Source organism: Eumetopias jubatus, unplaced genomic scaffold, assembly GCF_037043125.1.
Source record: "Eumetopias jubatus isolate StellerSeaLion01/CBP00866 unplaced genomic scaffold, mEumJub1_p1.0 scaffold_12, whole genome shotgun sequence".
Lineage (NCBI taxonomy): Eukaryota > Metazoa > Chordata > Mammalia > Carnivora > Otariidae > Eumetopias > Eumetopias jubatus.
In genome coordinates, this window is record NW_028274818.1 from 81675414 (window position 1) to 81695462 (window position 20049).

At 48.6% G+C, this 20049-nt stretch overlaps 1 protein-coding gene across 2 annotated transcripts in view; it reads left to right on the top strand.

Moving 5' to 3' along the window:
• The window catches only part of ABCC1 (ATP binding cassette subfamily C member 1 (ABCC1 blood group)), a 130124-nt gene that overhangs the window by 54104 nt on the left and 55971 nt on the right, over positions 1-20049 (top strand). For both annotated transcript variants that reach the window (XM_088017386.1, XM_028117448.2), the window contains exons 6-10: positions 2531-2592; positions 3851-3982; positions 13558-13788; positions 14447-14624; positions 15959-16120. In XM_088017386.1, the coding sequence (XP_087873512.1) occupies positions 2531-2592; positions 3851-3982; positions 13558-13788; positions 14447-14624; positions 15959-16120 (765 nt within the window). The remainder of the gene's footprint in view (positions 1-2530; positions 2593-3850; positions 3983-13557; positions 13789-14446; positions 14625-15958; positions 16121-20049) is intronic.

Consider the following 20049-nt stretch of genomic DNA (forward strand, 5'->3'; position numbering starts at 1 on the left):
ACTCTTCCCCCCAATGTGTAAACACTTCAATACATATCTCTGAAAGATAGGGATTTAAACATATTTAGTAGCTTTTTATTTTGAAGCAACTTGACTTACCAAAGGTTGCAGAAATAGTAGAATTCCTGTCTGCCCTTCACCCAGCTCTCCCCAGTGAGAATATCTGGAAGATAAGGATTTTAAACAATAGAACAGTGACACTAGTCTCTGGCCTAAAAGCATTCATAATAATCCTTGGGTAACTCCCAAGTATTCCAGTAATCCACTCTGGTTGCAAAATGGCGCATTGTCTTAATGTTCTTTCATTCATTCTTTGTTTATTAGCTGGACTATTTTTTTAGAGGGGGAGGGGCCGAGGGGCAGAGGGAGCGGGAGAGAGAATCTCAAACAGGCTCCATGCCCAGCGCACAGCCCTATGTGGGGCTCGATCTCATGACCCTGAGATCATGACCTGAGCCGAAATCAAGAGTTGGACGCTTAACCCACTGAGCCACCCAGGCGCCCCGGTTAGACTGTTTCTATGCAAAGACACTTGCCCTCATCTCTTTGGTCACCCTGTGGTGAAGTTCATTTAGAAAAGGTGGGGACGTGCTTTTCTCCTGCCCTTGCTCTGTTTTCTAAGGTAGCAGCTTGGTTCACATGTGTCTTTTCATGAACGACACCAAGGGGTTGCCCTTTTTTTTCTTTTTTTCAGTGTCATTGTGAGATTGTGTCTTTAAACATATGTGATTGTCACAGTCCCTTCTACTTACTGTCCTGACATCACGTGGCTCACGTCGTCCCCTTTTGGGCAAGTTGGGAGCCACTTCTGGTTGCTTCTGAGGCTTTGTGTCTTTAGCTTCCATGGTAACAGGTGTGACAAGACATTCGAAGCTTATCTGGGACATTGCCTTCCAAGCCACTTTGCCAAGGAGACTCTGGAGGTAAAAAAACAAACATAAAAACTTGATGCACTGGTCCCACCCCATAGTAGCTTGATCGGAATCTCTGGGAGGTGGGGACCAGGTACGGTGTTGTTTTTAAAGCACCTGCAGCCTGGATGGAAAACCACTGTGGTAGAACGTGTGCGCTAGTTGGGCTCTCCAAGGCCGTCTCTGAAAAATGCTGGAACATGGAGCGGTCTCCTCTGTTAGAGATCTCAACACTGCGTGGTGACCCCTACCCCTTCACTAAACGTGCATTTCAGAATATAGCCCTGCATGTATCAGCGTGGAAAGTCAGCCCTTGTGTGTGGTCTCAGAGGCTCCATGTTGACATCCCTTTTCCATGTGTGTGTATGTGTGTTGGAGCTCCTCTCTGTGCCTCTGGGAAAGAGGTTCTTTGAGAGCTTGCTTGGAATGTGTTGATGATTTCCCTTTGCCCTTGTGATGAAGACCAGAATCCCTTACACGGCCTCCAGTGTGGACTGCTCAGCCCCTTCTTGATTCCCAGAGTAGGTTATTCTCCCTTCTGCCACGGGACCTTTGCACGCATGCTCTCACTGCTGAGACTGCCTTGCTCCTCCCCTTTCCTTGTTATCCTTTAGTCAGTTGTCAGACCCCAGCTCGGGGACTCCTTCTCTGACCTTTGTCAGCTGGATCAGCCTCCATCCGCTTATTGGCTCTCCTGCTGTGATCTCACTAAGATACCAGTGACCTCACCGGTACCCTGACCTAACTTCAGGGGACGAGCCTCATCGCACTTGTGGTTTTGTGTTTGCTCATAGGACCATTTGATTAATGTCTCTTTCTGAACCCTGTTAGGGGTCCCAGTCTGTGTGCACTGCTTCTAGCTGGGGGAGCCTGGCAAGGTCATTCCGGTCTCTCTGCTCGTCTGTTTCTTTAGCTCCAAAGTGAGGATGATGCTTTTAACTACTTCCTGGGTGGTCTCATTAAATGAGATGATTTGTGTAAAGCACTTACAACAGAGCTAGCTAGTAGAGAAGTTAGCAGGTATTACTATTACTCCAGGACACGTCCGGCTTCCTGAAGGCGGGGATTATGTCTGCTTAGATTTATATACATGGTGCTGGGCACGTAGCAGGTGCTCAGAAAATGTTTGTCGAAGGAATGAATGAAACAGAAATAATAGTAATTACCAGCCTCGTAAGGTTCTGTGAGGATATAGGATAATGCTGGCACTTTGTAGAGTGCCTGGCACATAGTTGGTGCTCAGACAATATGTGTTGAATGAATGCAATCAGTGAATGAAGGGGGTAACATGGGGGGATATGGGCCGCACCACACTCACCGGGTTGCTGTTGGAATGAATATAATGCAGGGTGGGTAAGTGGCACACTATACCACTTTTGCACATAGTAGACAGGAAATATTTCCTGGATGAAACTGGGGAGCTGCCATGTGTTTCTTGGGAGGTTCTTGGGGATCGGGAGAGAAACCCTCCTGGGGTGAGTCATCGGTGTGCAGTGGCTGCTGGTCCTTTGGAGAGTAAGACCGCTCTGCTCAGCTGCTTGTTGCTGAGCACTGGCCTAGATGAGAAGTTTAATCGATCATTTCCTGTTTGCTCCCACCCTCTGTGTTTTCTCCACTAGAATCCCTGCCCGGAATCCAGCGCCTCCTTCCTTTCCAGAGTCACCTTCTGGTGGATCACAGGGTAAGGCCAGGCCGGTGCGTCGGGCCCGCTGTCCCTCCGTCACTCCTCACCCGTGTGCTGAGCGTGCCTGCCCTAGGCCCGGGGCTTAGACGCCGACCCTCTGCCCGCGTGCACGGACTCAACATGCGAACCACAGACGGCTTGCACCTCTGTGCATGGCTTCACCCGGGGCACTTAGAAACTGTGCCCTGTTGGTTTTTGGATTTAGGTTTTTGTTTTTGTTTTTTTAACATCAGTGTAATTACGGTTGTTGGCGTTGTTTCAGAGAAATGAAATTGCCATTAGAAAAATAATACCCGTGCCCCATAAGAAATGTGGGTAAGAGAAACATGCATAGATCCACAACCAGAAACACCTGAGGCAACACTCATTTTAAGCTCTCTTGTCCGTTTTGCCTGCACATTTCTTCCTGCACATCGTCAGCATCTTACCCAAGATTATATGAATCCCTTTTCCCCCCATAAGCACGGTTCCTTGTCTTTATAAACTTTGCACATTTTTTTTAAATTAAATATTATTCAAATTAACAGTTAAGGAACATCTCTGGGGCGGTTGGGGTCATTTGAGTGTGGTCCGCAGGTCATGTCATCCTTGCTCATATTTCTGATTTTAATGACTCGCTCTCTGGCTTCTGTGAAAGCATGCCCCTTTTTTGGGGGGGATTCACACTAACATTGAGGGCTGCAGGTGTGTCGAGTCTACAGCCTACTCTGAAGCGGTTCAGAAAAAAAGTCTGTATGTGTATGTTGATGTTAGAGACAGAATAATATGGCAGATGTAGCAAAATGTTAGCAGTGAGCTGCGGGAGGTAGGAATTCTTTGTGCAATGCATGTGATTTTTCTGTAAGTTTGGTATTATTTCAGAACAACAAGTTAAAATGATAGGTTTACTCTCTGTTACGAAAGTGTCCAAACACGTAGAAAGACTAGTCTGATCAAGCTCAATGAACTTATCACTCAGATTTGACAATGATTAATGCTTCGCCCCTGAGTCTTGAAAACTTTTTTTTTTTTAAAGTAAATGGGAGCCATTGTAAAAGCTGTATCAGGAATATCCTGTGTCTTTAAAAAATGAAGCTGGGCTTCCTGGATGACCTAACAGAATTAGCAGTGATGACATAATGTGCCCAAATGTCCCTTGCGTATTGCGATTTTCCCAAGTGCGTGCTGCCATCTGTGGCAGTGGGTGTGGGCAGCGAGGGTTGTGGTCCTCTTCCTTCCGACTCTCATCGCCTACCCCCTGCTCTTTTGGCCCCAGGCTGATGGTCCGGGGCTACCGCCAGCCCCTGGAGAGCACTGACCTCTGGTCCCTGAATAAGGAGGACACATCAGAACAAGTTGTGCCTGTTTTGGTAAAGAACTGGAAGAAGGAGTGTGCCAAATCCAAAAGGTAAGTGTGAGCCTCTTGCCACTTGGCGGTCCCTAAAACCACGCGGTCACCCCTTTCCTGCCACCACAGAATGGTGGCAGCGTCACCTCTTATTAGCTTCATGGTCCTGGGCGAGCTGCTTCACTCTTCCCAGCCACGGTCGGCTCATCTGCGAGATCCAGGAAGAGTCTTCCATGTAGCTAAGCAGTGGATGGACAAGAAGAGCGAAAGATGTGCATCGAGAGGCTATTGATGCCGTTTGCTCGGGCCCTCGGCAAGTGCGTGCCTGGGGCATGCGACCCCGCCCTGCCCAAGACCCCGCCACCTTGCCTGTCTCACTGAGAGTGTCTCGCATCCTGAGTTCTTGCTCTTCTCTCTGTTTTGGCTTCAACACACCAAGCCCCTCAGCAGGTGTTCTGCCAAAGAAGCCCCCACCAAGGGTGCTTTTGACTGTGCTGGATTTAAGAATAAAATAGACTCTAGTTTTTAGAGCAGAAAGCACAGAGAGCTCTGTGTACCCCCTGCCTCCACACGTGCATCGCCTCCTTCATTTTCAGTGTCCCCCAGCAGAATGGGACGTTTGTCAGAAGTGATGAACCTACGCTGATGCATTATGATCACCCCCGAGCCCATAGTTTGCATTATGGCTCACACTTGGTGTCCTGAATTTTATTTATGTATCTTTTTTTTTTTAAGATGTTTTATTTATTTATTTATTAGAGTATGTGCACAAGCAGGGGGAGTGGCAGGCAGAGGGAGAAGCAGGCTTCCCGCAGAGCAGGGAGCCTGATGCGGGGCTCCATCCCAGGACCCTGGGATCATGACCTGAACTGAAGGCAGACGCTTCACCGACTGAGCCACCCAGGCGCCAAGGTATCCTGCATTTTAGACACTCCTCCCGTTGTTAGCTGCGTGCCATCGCGTGACATCTGTCATCAGGTTATTTTGGGAATTAGGCCAGGGCCTCCCCAGCACATACTTGATTTCATCAAATCTAAGACGTCCTCAGTTATATGAAACAGCATTGTGTTACGTGCCGGTAAGAAAGTAAAGTGGCTGTTACAGGAGGGTAGGTCATTGGACTTGGCGTGTGTCCTGTGTCGAGGAGGCAGCTGAGAACTTGTGAGTGACGTGGGGACGGTAGAGGTTGGTAGGAGGAGCAGAACCAAAAGTGGCTGTCATTACTCCTGCGGTTTTATGGGGTGGGCCTGTTGTTGACCTCTTAGCACTGGCTGCCAGTGGGACCAGCCTGGTGTGTTGGATCTCCCACAGAGCAGTTGTCCTTCCAGGAGAAAAACCTTGGACCTGAGGTCCAGTTGTCAGAACACCCAGGTTATAGATCTTCTTCTATCAGGCCTGGCTCGGGGGGTGGGAACTGGGGACATTCGTACTGTTCGCCACTAGGACACCAGTGGAGGCCCTTGTGATGCTGAGCTGGTGGCCCTTTCGGGGTGGCCACAGACACAGGAGACATTGTCTTAGGGGAGGCAGGTTGAATGTCAGGCTCTGTGGGCGGGCATCATGAGATGGGTGGTGTTCCGTGCACATAGAGCTCCACCTGAATCTGGTGCCCATGACCCGGTTGGAGGTTCTCAGGCAGAGGTGGCTCCCTGGTTCTATTCCCAGCCTGGCCGGTGGCATCCTTCTTGATAAGCAGGTTGCTGCAGATGGTGTGGGAGAGGTTGCCCCAGAGGCTCCATGGAAGGAGGACCACGCTTGAACAAGAAGCCTTGGTCTATCCCCAGCCTGGCCCTTAACTGATTCATTCAGCAGATTTCATGTCTCCTGCTACTGTGTGGTCTGTTCAGGCCCTCTGCGTTCAGAAAGTGGCACCAAAAAGGCTCCTTGTTGGGGGCCACCTTACATTCCATATAGGAGACAGACAGGACGGCAGTCGAACATAACGCTGACGGGGAAAGTTTTGGAGAATGTTAGGTTTTAGGAGATTATAGCAAGGAGGTGGGACAGGAGTGGCTGAGGAAGCTGATAGAGACGCTGTGGTTGGGGATGGCCTCTCACAAGATGACATTGGAGCAGAAGTTCGTATTGAAGGAGGTAGTGAGCTGCATGTGTGGGAAGGGCTTTATGGTTAGAAGGGACAGCTCATGCAAAGGTCCTGAGGTAGAGGTGAGGCTGGCGTACTTATGGAGAAGGCGGGGGTGGGGGGTGGGCAGCGTGGCCTGAGTGGAGTGTGTGAGGGGCAGAATGGAAGGAGGTAAGGTAGGAGAAGCTTTTGTAGGGATCTCATCAGCCGTGCTGGTGAGTTCAGGTTTGATCCTAAATGTGGTGAGAAGTCAGAGGTGGATTTTATGTGGGCCAGTGGCCTGTCCTGAGTTTTGTTTTATAACCAGCGGGGCTGCCCTGGGGAAAGTGAGAAGGGGGGCAAGGAGACCAGGGTGGGGGGCCTTAGGGGCTGTGCCTCGGGTCCCTTAATGCCCCAGAGCCTCTGTTTTCTGCTCAGAGGGTTTTCTGACAATTCACTGAGATAAACATCATCTGAGAAGCCCTGTCATGGTCCTGGGTAAACCCTGGGCAGGTAATACCATACAAGTTGTGTTGATTCATCTGGATGCGGAACCAGGCTGGGCATTCCCATCTTGCCTGGGAGGACGGGGTGAGCCCTGGCTCCTCGGGTTCCAACATAGGCCACCCCTAGAGGCACTGGCTCTCTCAATACCTCTGCCTTTAGGGGTTCTCATCTTGGGGGTTCACTGCCTTGGGTCACTGGCAGATGGGTCCTTCGCTCTGTCTCCAGAGGCACAAGCCAGATCTGGCACCTGTAACCCCTGTGGACATGGTGGGCGAAGGGAAAGTCCTGTTCTCAGCTGGGATTTCTTGGTGTGGCCCCTTGTGGCCAGGCCTCTTCACTTAGCTAGAGAACAGCCTGCAGGTGGGAGGGAGAAGTTACGAGGGGCCCTGGCAGACCTTGTTGGGGTGGGGGAGTGGGAGGGTGGATATGTTTATTACCATCTTGATTTTGTGGACAGTTTTACAGGTGTATGTATCCATATAGGTCAAAACTCATCAATTCGTATGTTCCCAAAATGTGCAATTGAGCATACATCGGTTATACCTCAATAAAGCTGTGTGTGTGTGTGTGTGTGTGTGTGTGTGTGTGTGTGTGTGTGTGTGTGTGTGTGTGTGGCAGAAAACGTGCTTAAGGAAGGGGTGACCGTTTTTTTTTTAAGATTTTATTTATCCATTTGACAGAGAACACAAGCAGGGGGAGCTGCAGGGGGAGAGGGAGAAGCAGGCTCCCCACTGAGCAGGGAGCCCGATGGGGGGCTTCATCCCAGGACCCTGGGATCATGACCTGAGCCGAAGGCAGATGCTTAACCGACTGAGCCACCCAGGCGCCCCCAGAGTGGCTAATTTTGTTTACTTGTCTCTATTTAGTGAAGAAATGCAGACAGAAAATAACAAAAAAAAAACAAAGTACCAGCATGCACGGTGCTGAACAGTGGTTCTGAACCTTGTAGATTCACTGTTGCCTTGAATACAAAGATTTTCTGACATCAACACAGGTACTTTAAGATAATGTATCAATAAAAATAGCCCACCCATATAGCTAAAATTTTAAAAATTAGCAAAATGCTCTCACTAGACTTTAAGGGAAAATGGAAACAAGGGATTTGTAATGAGACAACGTGTATTTCAGTGAGTAAATGCTCAGGCATGCGCTGGGAGAACAGAATGGAGGGTCGCGGCTTTTCCCAAAGTGGAGGGCTCCCTGTGACAGCTGCAAATCCCTCCAGATCTCCAGAACCACGGTCAGTCGCCCTCACAGAAGAGGTTTTGCAGAGTGGTGGCTAATGCTTAGCAAAGTTCTGAACGAAACACAGTCTCCCCTTCATTTCAATAATAGTTGCATTCGTGAAAAAAATTCAAGGTGTATTTAAGCTTGCAAGAACAACAAAATACACACTATGGATTTATGTCTGAAAACGGAGTTAGATTCCAGACCTGGGTAATTTCGGGCAGGTTTTTTAACCTACACAGATTCTTGTTGGGCTCTTTTTTGGGGGACCGAAGTTCCGTAGGTCACAGAAGGTCTAGTATCTGGCTCAGTCTTGACAATCCGAGAATGTGGCATTTGCAAAACAACCCTCTTTGAGAAGCTCTGTTTTTGAGGAACAGAAAGCACTGAAAAAAAAAAACTTGAGAAAAGGGTAGAGTAGTGGGGGAAAGCTTGAGTCATTTGGATTCATAAGCAACACATTTAAAATCCTGCCAGGGCTACGCAAGGGCCAGGGTGGGGTGGGAGGGGGTCCCTTGCCACTCCCTCTGTGGTTCCAGAAACTATCATTTTGTATATCCTTAGCGCTAAGCAGAGTGAAAATATGCACCAAGTTTGTAAAATCCATTCTCTGCAATTGTAGGTCAAGTCTGCCCTTCCATGTTATATTGGATATTTATTATGGGTCAAAGGCCATGATGCTCAGAAGACATCCAGAAATGTAGAAATTTCAGTTGCGCTAAGACTTTTTTAAGTTTGAGATTTGGCCTTTCCTAAAGCCTTCACGACACATGACAGTCCTCAGTAGCGCCTCACTGCTCTTCCGTCGGTTAAAGCCTCCTGCAGTCTGCTCCCAGTCCTGTTCAGGTTACCCTGAGGTTCTCGCCTGTTCGAGAAAGGGCTGCCAAACCTCATTTCCAGTCTTTAGTCCCAGGCCTTGCTCATCCTGTCCCCCCACCCCCCCAACCTGGATCACCCTTCCCTTCTCCTGATTCTCTCATCCTACAGGGCACTGCTTTGCTGTCACCTCCTCTGGGAAAGCCCCCATGGTAGCACCAGTAAGAGTATTGTGAAGTCATGTTTGCTAATCCTTCCCTCTCATGAGGCTCTGTGATGGTAGGGCTCTGTCCAGAGTTTGACCCAGAACATGTGTTTAGGTCATTAGTGGACAAGTGACTGATGGGCATCTCTGCACACTTTGGAATCTATCTACTCAGAAAGGCTCTTTTTCTCCCCAGCTTTCAGCTTACCCACCCTTTTCTGTTCCGTTGCTCTGGACGGTTTTCCCCTGACTCAGACTTTTTCCCTCCAACTTTCCTTTCCCCTCCCAGCCAGAGCTTACAGATGCCCAGCCTGCTTCCTCCCCCCTCCTGGAGCACTTCCCTCCTTTGTAGGCCTCTTGTTCATGGGTTAGTTTTCGTTCTTGACTTGGCCTTAGCTGATCCTTCCCAATGTTCTTTTTTCTTTTTTTTTTTTAAGATTTTATTTATTTATTTTGACAGAGAGAGAGAGTAAGCACAAGCAGGGGAAGTGGCAGGCAGAGGCAGAGGGAGAAGCAGGTTCCCCACAGAGAAGGGGGAACCCGATATGGGACTCAATCCCAGGACTCCGGGATCATGACCTGAGCCGAAGGCAGTCGCTTAACCAACTGAGCCACCCAGGTGCCCATCCTTCCCAACGTTCTTGACCTTGTCCACCCAGGCCTGAGCTTTCCTCCTCTCTGCTTGCCCGAGACCTTCTCCCTGACCCTTTGGCACCTGTCTCTTGGCCACTGGAAACAGCCGTGGGTTACCAGCAGCCCACACCGGCGCGGGGCCAGGTCTGGCTTAGGAAGTGGTAGAAAGAGTGGACGGGGAAGGCTGAGCCACTCCCTTCCTCCTCGCCTGGCCCTCTGTCTTCCTTGCCAAGGAGGTCTGTGTGTGCTAAAAGGAATTATATGAAAAATCCCAGTCAGAAAAGGGCAGCTTTAGGGCAGGTCATTAAAGAGAGTAGGGAAGATCGTGCACGGTGACCTTGGCAATGTGGCTGGTAGAATAATGCACACACAAAGATGTCCATGTCCTGGTCCCCAGAACCTTACATCGCAAAGGCAAAGGGCCTGATATGATCACCAGGTCCTTGTAAAAGGAGACAGGACGTTGGGGGGGTGGGGCGGGGAGTGCTCTGCAGCCGCAGCTGGCTTTTAATTGGAGGGAAGGGGCCACAAGCCTGGGAATGTAGGAGGCTTCTAGAAGTAGGAAAAGACCAGGAAACAGAAGGAATGTAACCCTGTGGGCCGCCTTCAGATTTCTGACTCCCAGAACTATGAGACAATAAATTTGTGTTGCTTTAAGCCACTCAGTTTGTGGTAATTTGTTACAGCACACATAGGAAGTTACACAACTTCACACAGAGTTTAGGTTTTTTTCTGGATGCATTGGGAAGCCATGAGTTGAAGTAGGGGGATAATGTGTTTTTAGGAAGGTCCCACTGGCTGCTGTGCAGGAGCTTGGCTGTCAGGGAACGAGAGTGGGAGGAAATGAGGGAGCAGGGAGGAGGCCCTGGTGGTGGTCGTTTGCATGGGTCACAGGCTGTGGACATGGACAGAGTGGACGGATGGGACACACACCTGATCAACCCCAGAGCCTGGAGGAGATTCCCATGTTTCTGGTCCTTTTCTGGGATGGGGAGTGAGCTGAGGCAGATCGGAAGGCTGTGGTTGCCAAGAGAAAGTGTCAGGTGGTTTAAATAGTGAAGTGTGTGGCATCGACATGACAAGGGAGAGCCTTCTGAAATTGAATGCAGTTCAGTATACTTATGCCATGGAAGGATCCTGTAAATTGCTAATGTTTGGTTAGGTGAGGATGAAGCATGTGTTTTGGTGGTGGAGCCCACGTCCGGCCATTTGAAGATGTTAACTTTAATTTGGGAGACAAGAGCTAGGAGGTATGTCTGTTGCTGCATAATCCATTACCTGCAACCTAGCAGCTGAAAATGACAGCGAGCATTTACTATCTCACATAGTTTCTCTGGGTCAGGGATCCAGCCTAGCAGGGTGGTTCTGGCTCAGCGCCTCCTAAAGTTGCACTCAGCATGTCAGCTGGGGCCACATCATCTGAAGGCTCGACTGGGACTGTAGGCCCTGCTTTCAGGTTGCACATGGCTAGCTAGTAAGTCAGGGTTGGCTCTTGGCAACGTCTCATCATAGGGGCTCCTCTGGTATCATCCTCACATGGCTGTTGGCTTTGTGTGGAGGGAATGACCCAAGAGAGGGCAAGACAGAAGCCACTGTGTTTTCTGTGACCTAATCTTGGAAGTGGCACGCACTCCATTGTTTCTGCTATATCCTCATTGAGTGGGAGGGGACTCTGCAGGGGCCAGTGCGAGGGCTCCAGTTTCTCACATCCTTGCAGACACTTGTTATTATCTGGCTTTTTGATGATACACCTTGTGGGTGTGAAATAATACCTTACTGCGGTTTTGGTTTGTGTTTCCCTCATGAAGAATGATGTCAAGCAACATTTCATGGCCATTTGCCTATCTTCTTTGCCCCTTTTTTTAAATTGGTCTTTTTTTTTTTTCCTTATTGTATGGTAAGAGTTCTTGACATGCTCTGGTTACAAGTCCCTTATCAGATATTTCATTTGCAAATATTTTCTCTCATTCCGTGGGTAGTCTTTTCACTTCCTGATTTTGTCTTTTGAAACAGGACATTTTTTTTATTTTGACAAAGTCCAGGTGATCTTATTTTTTCTTCTATTGCTTGTACTTTGGGTGTCATATTTCAGAATCTGTTGTCAGATGCAAGGTCATGAAGATTTTTCACCTATCCTTATTTATTTATTTATTTGTTTATTTGGGAGAGAGCGAGAGTACGCATGCATGTGTGCAAGCTGGGGGAGGGGTAGAGGGAAAGAGAGGATCTCACGCAGACTCCCTGCTGAGCTTGGAGCCTGACGTGGAGCTCGATCTCACAACCCTGAGATCATGAACTGAGCCGACATCAAGAGTTGAATGCTTAACCGACTGAGCCACCCAGGTGCCCCTCACTTGTTTCCTTCTAAGAATTTTGTAGTTGTAATTCTGTGTGTAGGTCTTTGACCCATTTCGAGTTAATTTTTGTATATGGAATGAAATAGGGTCCAGCGTCATTGTCTGGTTTCTCAGCACCATTTGTTGAAAAGATTGTTCTTTTTTTTAATTTTTTTAAAGATTTTATTTATTTGAGAGAGAGCATGAGCAGGGGGGAGGGGCAGAGGGAGAGGGAGAAACTCCTGCTGAGCAAGGAGTCCGACGTGGGACTCGATCCCAGGATCCTGGGATCATGACCTGAGGTGAAGGCAGGTGCTTAACCAACTGAGCCACCCAGGTGCCCCAGAAAGATTATTCTTTTCCCATTGAACGGGCTTGACACCCTTGTCAGAAATCAGTCAGGTTTATTTCTGGTTCCGTTGATTGTGTGTGTGTGCACGCGCGCGCACTTACCTTTCCTTATGCCTATCTTCATTACGGTTATCGGAAAGTGTGCATTCTCTAACTTTGATTTTCTTTTTAAAGATTGTTTTTGCCATCCTGGGTCCCTTGAGTTTCTGTATGAATTTTAGAATCAGCTTGTCATTTTCTATAAAAAAGTCAGCTGGGATTCTGAGAAGAGTGCACATGGATGGCGCGAGCCAAGCTACTCATGCTGTTTGACGATGTCCAAGTATGAGGGACAATCCTGAAAAATCAGGAGACTCCACAGCTGGCTCCTGCTACTTCCTTTCATTTTATTTGCGGCAATCTTTATAATCAATTCTGGGGTTTCATGATAAAATGATTTATAAATTTAGTTATGTCTATGCAAGCAATCATAATGAAACTGATTCCAAAAAGGCCCACGATGGGCCAAGAAGTAAAAATACCCAACGTCCTCCAATCTGTAAGGGAGCTGTCGGATCCAGGCCCAGTAAAAATTCCTTTTGATGGGATTCCTCAGGCACCTCTGAAACATTAGGATTCTAGGAAAGAAAAATCTCATGACATTCCACAGTACAGGAACCTCCCTATGTTGTATACAAAATAGGAGGCCACCTTTGGTATGCCCCTCGAGGCAAGCCCCTGGTGTAGGATAACTTCCTTGCCCCTACTCCTCCCATTTCTTACGCTGGAGTTGATAATGAGGACATAAACAAATGGTATAAGATTAAAGGAAAAAAGGGTGCGGGCATCATCTGACAGCCTCTGGGAAAGGAGTGATCCTCCGTGGTGTCTAGGGACCAAGGACAAGAGACGGAAAACTATAGAAATGGAATAAGTACTTTGATAAGATAGGGTGCACACATTGTCAGTTGCTTTTGGAGAAAGAATAAACTTTAGATAACCTTTAAGCAAGAGTAAAAGAATGGAAAAACAAGGAAACATTCTAATGAATAAAAAAGGTCCCTCCGAGGCTCTCAGGGAGATGCTTACAACCTGATCCTGTGTCCGTGTGTCCTCACTCGCCGACGCCGTCCTTTCCTTCAAGGACCCTTCCCCCGCTGGAGCTGGACTCTGGCACATCGACTCTGTAGATCATTGTGGGCCTGGTGGTTTTCAGTGCCCTTCGTGGGTATTAACCCATTTAATCTTCACAGCAGCCCTGTGAGCTGGATCCTACTTATATCCCCGTACAACAGGTGGTGAACCTGGGCTGGTTAGGGAACTTGCCTGAAAGTCACACAGCTGGCTGGCCAGGGTCCTGAGTCTGTGCTCCTAAGCAGTGTGCTAAGCTGCCTCTCTGCAGTGACTGGTTTTCTTTGGCCAGCCTCCCCGAGGGGTGGGGTGCTCTGGGCCTCTCCTCGGGCTGGCTGGCCCAGTCTCCGGAAGACCCCACAACCGCTCCACACTCTTTGTGTTCCAGGCAGCAGGCAAAGATGGCGTACTCCTCCAAGGACTCCGCCAAGCCGAAAGGGGGCTCGCAGGTGGATGTGAATGAGGAGGCTGAGGTTTTGATTGTCAAGTCCCCCCAGAAGGAGCGGGAGCCGTCTCTGTTCAAGGTGTTATACAAGACCTTTGGACCCTACTTCCTCATGAGCTTCCTATTCAAGGCCCTCCACGACCTGATGATGTTTGCAGGCCCAGAGATCCTAAAGTAAGACCCCTTTCCCTCTCAGCGGGGCAAGTCTTTTGTGTCCTTGACCTTCCGCTGGCAGTACTCCTAACCTCTGCCTTGGGGTCACCCGGTGTGCCCCCCCCCCCCGCCACTGGGGTTAAAGCCAAGCCTCTCTGTCTTCACGCACTTTGCCTCATGTTTTGCTTTGATAGCATCTGAACTCAGGCCACTTGGATTGCAGGTAACAGAAACCAACTTCCCCTGAAGCCAAAGGAGGGAAGAGAGAGGAATGTCTAGGGAAACCCAAGCACAAGAAAGTGAGCCAGACTGCATCAAACTGCAGCCTGAAAACAGAAAGTCACAAAGGAGGTCCCCTCCCTCCTTTCTCTGTTTACTTCTCTCTGTGTCTCTCGGGGGCCACATGCTCCTTCTCTTTGCCTTACTACCTTTGCCTCTCATATTCTCTGGTCACCTCTGGGTGACTGGTGATGAGCCAGAGCAGTCCGTACGAGAGGCCTAAGGCTCAGGCACCCTGATGGGACCCATCACCCCCGTGGGCTTGTTATTCCATGCATAAAATGGAAGGAATAACGCCTGCCTCACCTGGCTCGGAGAGAGTGGAAATGCGGAAATGGAAGGACTTGTTCCCTGTGCGTGTGCGTCAGACTCCCGTCCTTCTGTCCTTGCTCCCTCACAGATTGCTCATCAACTTCGTGAACGATCAGAAGGCCCCGGACTGGCAGGGCTACTTCTACACTGCGCTGCTCTTCGTCAGCGCCTGCCTCCAGACCCTCGTCCTGCACCAGTACTTCCACATCTGCTTCGTCAGCGGCATGAGGATCAAGACGGCCGTCATCGGCGCCGTCTACCGGAAGGTGGGCGGGTCAACCGGAAGGCGGGTGGCGTCTACCGGAAGGCGGTTTGGGTCAACCTGAAGCTGGTGAGGGCTGGGCCTGAACCCCGGGGGCTCACGTTGATGTCTCCTGCTGTAGCCTCAGAATCTGTGACTTGGCTAGGTCACCGTGGGGCCACCGTAAGGGTTTCAAGCCCAACTTGTGAAGCAGTAGTGAGAGGGTGACCCACGTGACCGTAACTGGGAAGGATTGACCATCGGGCATGAGATCTTAGCAAAGCTGACATGTAGTATCTCCTTGACGCCTGTGTCAGCCGTGCAGAACGGAGTTTCTTAGGTGGCACTCAACTTGGGAAAATACGGGTTCACATGGTCACTCTGCTGTTGATAACCCCCGAGCTTGTTCTCACTCTCCATTGGAACTGAGCAGGTGGTCCTTTACCTGGACAGTGGGAGTATTTAGCAGACATTCATGCACATCCAGCTCTACGGGAATTTCTGGATTCCTTCAATTTCTTAGCTTCTGGGGCAGAGACACTGCTTGGGCCGATGGGTTGAGACGAGACTGCCTAGCAGATAGTGAGGACAGTGGGCCAGTTCGTTGACCCTCAGCCCTGTCTGTAAGTCGGACTCGCCTGGGGAACTTCAGCACTTCCCACTGTGCAGGCTGCACCGCAGACCGACAAAATCAGGATCTCTGAGGGTGGGACCTGGGCAGCTTTATTTCTTAAATTCCCCAGGTAATCGTGTGAAACCGTGTTTGAGAACCAGGGCAATTTCATCCTTCCAGGGGGATGTTTTTGGTTGTCCAAACTGGAGGTGGTGGCATCTAGTGGGTAGAGGCCGGGGATGCTGAAGAGCACCCTGCAAGGCACAGGCCAGTCCCACAAAGACGTATTCAGCTTCAAATGTCAGTAATGCCAAGGTTGAGAAACCCTGACCTTGACCTTCCTGCTTGAGTGTGATCTGCGGACCAGCAGCATCTGCATTATGTGGGAGCATATTAGAAAAGGCATCGTCCCAGGCCCCACACCCCGGTCCTACCACATCTGAAAGACACTGTAACATTTCCCCGGTGATGTGTGTGCACCCTAAAGTGTGTGAAGCCCTGGTTTAGGTGGCCTTGGGGTCCCTTCCATATTGCAGAAGTCAGGATGAGGCTGTGAGGGTCATTGATAAGAGCTGGGGCTTTGTGATGGGACATATGAGCTGGGAATGCAGATAAGGCAGCAAGGCAGGAGAAAAGAGAGTGGGCTTTCCGCTCTTGAGCTGTCTTCTTCTTCCACATGGGCCTGGAGGGAGGGCTCTTGCCTGCCACACTCACCTGCCACACTTTCTCTCTCCATTGTCCTGCAGGCCTTGGTGATCACCAACTCCGCCAGAAAATCCTCCACCGTCGGGGAGATTGTCAACCTCATGTCTGTGGACGCCCAGAGGTTCATGGACCTGGCCACGTACATTAACATGATCTGGTCAGCTCCTCTGCAAGTCATCCTTGCTCTCTACCTCCTGTGGCTGGTGTGTGTTTGACATCGTTCCCATCTCCAAGAGGGAGGGACCACCTCACATGGGCAGTAGGGGTGAGGGAGTGGGTGTCAGTGATAAGAACCTCTATAATTCACTGGGTTTATTTTTTTTTCTTTTTTCTTTTTTTAAAAGATTTTATTTATTTATTTATTTGACAGAGAGAGAGAGGGACACAGTGAGAGAGGGAACACAAGCAGGGGGAGTGGGAGAGGGAGAAGCAGGCTCCCCGCTGAGCAGGGAGCCCGAAGCAGGGCTCGATCCCAGGACCCTGGGATCAAGACCTGAGCTGAAGGCAGACGCTTAACAACTGAGCCACCCAGGCATCCCTGGGTTTATTTTTTCTTGACATCAATCACATTTTATTTTGTAGTCTGTTGGATAATTCCTGGGTATTTTATCTGTTTCCTTGGTTGTTGGATTTATGCTCTGTTTGCTGGCATGATACTTGTTTGCATTTGTCCTTTTTTTGACAGTGTATATAATTAACAACCTTATAACTTACACAGCATATTTCTCCCACCTTATCCTCCCAAACACCAACCAGATTCCTTTATTCACTAGTCTCGAACTGTGTTGGTCAAGATTCTCTGAGTTGTAAGGGATAGAAATCCATTTTAAAATAGTCTAATAAGCAGAGTGCCTGGGGACTTAGTTGGTTAAACATCTGCCTTCAGCTCAGGTCCTAATCCCAGGGTCCTGGGATAGAGCGCTGCATCAGGCTCCCTGCTCAGCAGGGAGTCTGCTTCATCCTCTGCCCCTCCCCACTGCTTGTGCTCTCACGTGTGTGCACACGCTTTCTCTCTCTGTCAAATAAATAAAATCTTAAAAAAAAGTAGTGTAAACAAGTAAAGGGAATTTTATAGGTATATATAACTGCAGACCACAGGGAATGGTTTCAGGCATGGATGGATCCAGGAGTTCACGCAGTGCTTTAAGGACTCAAGCTCACTCTTTCATCATTTCTTGGCCCTGTTTGCCTCTGAGGTGACTTCATTCTCAATGGGATTTCCCTCGGTGGCTTCCATAACCTTTGGGCTTTTATCCTCTTTCCTGAGAGCAGTGTCAGAGAAAAGAGAATATTGCATTCCTCATTTCCTCAGCCAGAGTCCCACGGAGCCCTTTGCTTGACCAGGCACACTCCCAGTCACATCCCTGTACCAATCACTGTGAACCAGGAGGCAGAGTTCTCTGATTGGCCAGCCCAGGTCACACGCCCTCCCACATTGAAAGTGTGGAATTGTGATTGACAGCCCCTCCACATGAGGAAGGGCAGTTGCCAAAGTGAAAAGTTGATGAGATGCTCATGGCCTAACACGTGACTTATCCTTTGTCACCTCTGAGCTTTTGCCTGTGTCTTTCTTTCTGCCAGGAATTCCTTTCCCTTCTTCTTCGCTAAGGATGAAGTCCTGCCCATCTTTAAAGGCTGTGACAACTGCCACATTCAAATTGCTTTTCCCTCTTGATTAGATGGATTTCTTCCTTTTTTAAATCCCAATAATATAGTATAGGAGCTCCTTTGACATTATCTTCTAGAATAGTATTTTTGCTGCTCAGTATAGCTGCCCCTCCTCTCCTGATTAAGTGTGTTGGTTACTCATGGGCTTAGTTTCTTTTTTTTTTTTTAATTTTTTATTGTTATGTTAATCACCATATATTACATCATTAGTTTTTGGTGCAGTGTTCCATGATTCATTGTTTGTGCATAACACCCAGTGCTCCATGCAGAACGTGCCCTCCTCAATACCCATCACCAGGCTAACCCATCCCCCTACCCCCCTCCCCTCTAGAACCCTCAGTTTGTTACTCAGAGTCCATCATCTCATGGTTCGTCTCCCCCTCTGACATACTCTCATGGGCTTAGTTTCTTGATTTTTTGTTTTGTTTTGTTTCAAAGATTTTATGTATTTATTAGAGAGCGAGCGAGCATGAGCCGGGGGAAGGGGCAGAGGGAGAGGGACAAGCGGATTCCCTGGTGAGCACGGAGCCCAATGCGGGACTGGATCCCCGGACCCCGAGATCATGACCCAAACCTAAGTTAAGACGCTTAACTGACTGAACCACCTAGGCCTCCCTTAGTGTCTTGTATTTGCTTTATTTTTCATTTCCCATGAGTGTAGTCCCAGCAGGGCCTGGTACCTAATAGGTACACAGGAAATTATCCATGAATTTGACTGTAGTTTTTTTTTTTTGTCTGTTTATACAGCAGAAGATGAGTGATTATAAATTGTTTCTAGAAATGAAACTTAGAAATAAATACCAGAATCTAAATGTATTTTGGGGCCGACACCTTGGGGTATCCACTTCCCCAGAAATTTCAGCCACGGGTGAAATATTTTTGGAACACTTCTTTTAGAATCAGCCTCCAGGGTTGATATATGAACCATTAAGAACATTGTTTTGTTTTAGATGAGGGTTGCTGAATGTATTATTGACTTGTGGGGCCAGATAGTTTTTTGTTGTTGGGGGGCTGTCCTGTGCACTGCAGGACGTTTAGCAGCGTCCCTGGTCTGTTCACACTGATATCAAGAACACAACCCCCTCCCTCCCTCCCCCTGGCCAGTTGTGACCCGGATGTCTCCAGACATTGCCCAGTGACCCCTGGGAGCAATTCTTCCCTGTTTGGGAACCATTGGTTTGGATAGAAAATAGAATTTCTCTTTGTGACCATCAAAACCACAGTATAGGATAGTGATGGTTTGTGGGCTCAGCGATGAGACTGCCTGGGTTCAAATCGTGCCTCTTCCATTGATTAGGTTTGTGACCATATCACTTAATGTCACTAAGTCTCACACTAAGTGTGTCCTTATCAGCAAATTGGTGATGGTAATGGTACTTCTCATCATGGGGATGTTGGGGTGAAGGAATGAAACAGTGCAGGTTACGTTCATAGAACGGCACATGGTGTGTAAACACACTCAGTATCTTTTAAATACTGTTTGCTTTCAGAGTTCATTCTGAGTGCTTTAAATTGTTGGTAGAAATTTCCTTCATTTTCCAAGGTGGATAAATCGTCTGTGGGTGGAGATACTTCGCAGAAACCATTATAAGCAGTGGCAGCATTTTTGGGGAGGCTGGGACTGGTGCCCCTATGGGTCATGACTTGGAAGAGAGGAAGAGACGAGCACTCCTGGTTTTCCAAATGCTTAAGGGGGAGGAAAAAAAAATCACATTATAGTTCCATTCATGTGTATCCGTGGGGTACATGCCCTGAGCCAGTTTCTCAAGGTGTCTCTTTGTAGGTGTCAAAATTAAAAGATGGAGATCTGTATCTTATCTTGGTCTCTTAACCTCTCTCGGGTGGTTTTCTTATCTGCAATTAGGATAATAGAACACGTCTACAACCTCTTATCTACAAATCCCCAAATCCAAAAGCTCTGGAAGTTTTCCTTAACTCACATGGTGCCATAACCTGACCTGACCTGAACTGAGTATTTATGATCTTGATTATCTTCTCAGTGCGAATATTCCTATTTTGGTGCTGAGAAATCAGTACCTTTGATGATGGAGTGCTGTACTAGGGCCCCAGGGAGCATGTAAAGCAATATATGGCCACACCTGTGTCAGCAGTCCCGAAGACCACGCCGGGTGGATGAGTTGCTAGGAGGACTCACGGCTCTAATTTATTATAGCAGGAAAAGCAAAGGGTAAAGACACGGGGGGAGGAGTCGGGGAAGCAGGTACAGACTTCGAGAGTCCTCTCCCAGTGGACTCACACAGGATGCACTTAATTCCCTAGCAACAAGTTCTGACAACGTGTGAAATGTTGTTAGCCAGGGAAGCTTGATAGAGACCCAATGCCCTGGGTTTTTATTGGGGGTTGGTCACACAGGTAGCCTCTGCCTGGCACATACCAGTCTTCTAGACTCCCAGAAGACAAAGAGGGGGTTCAGCATAAACCATATCATTTATACAAAGAGTTG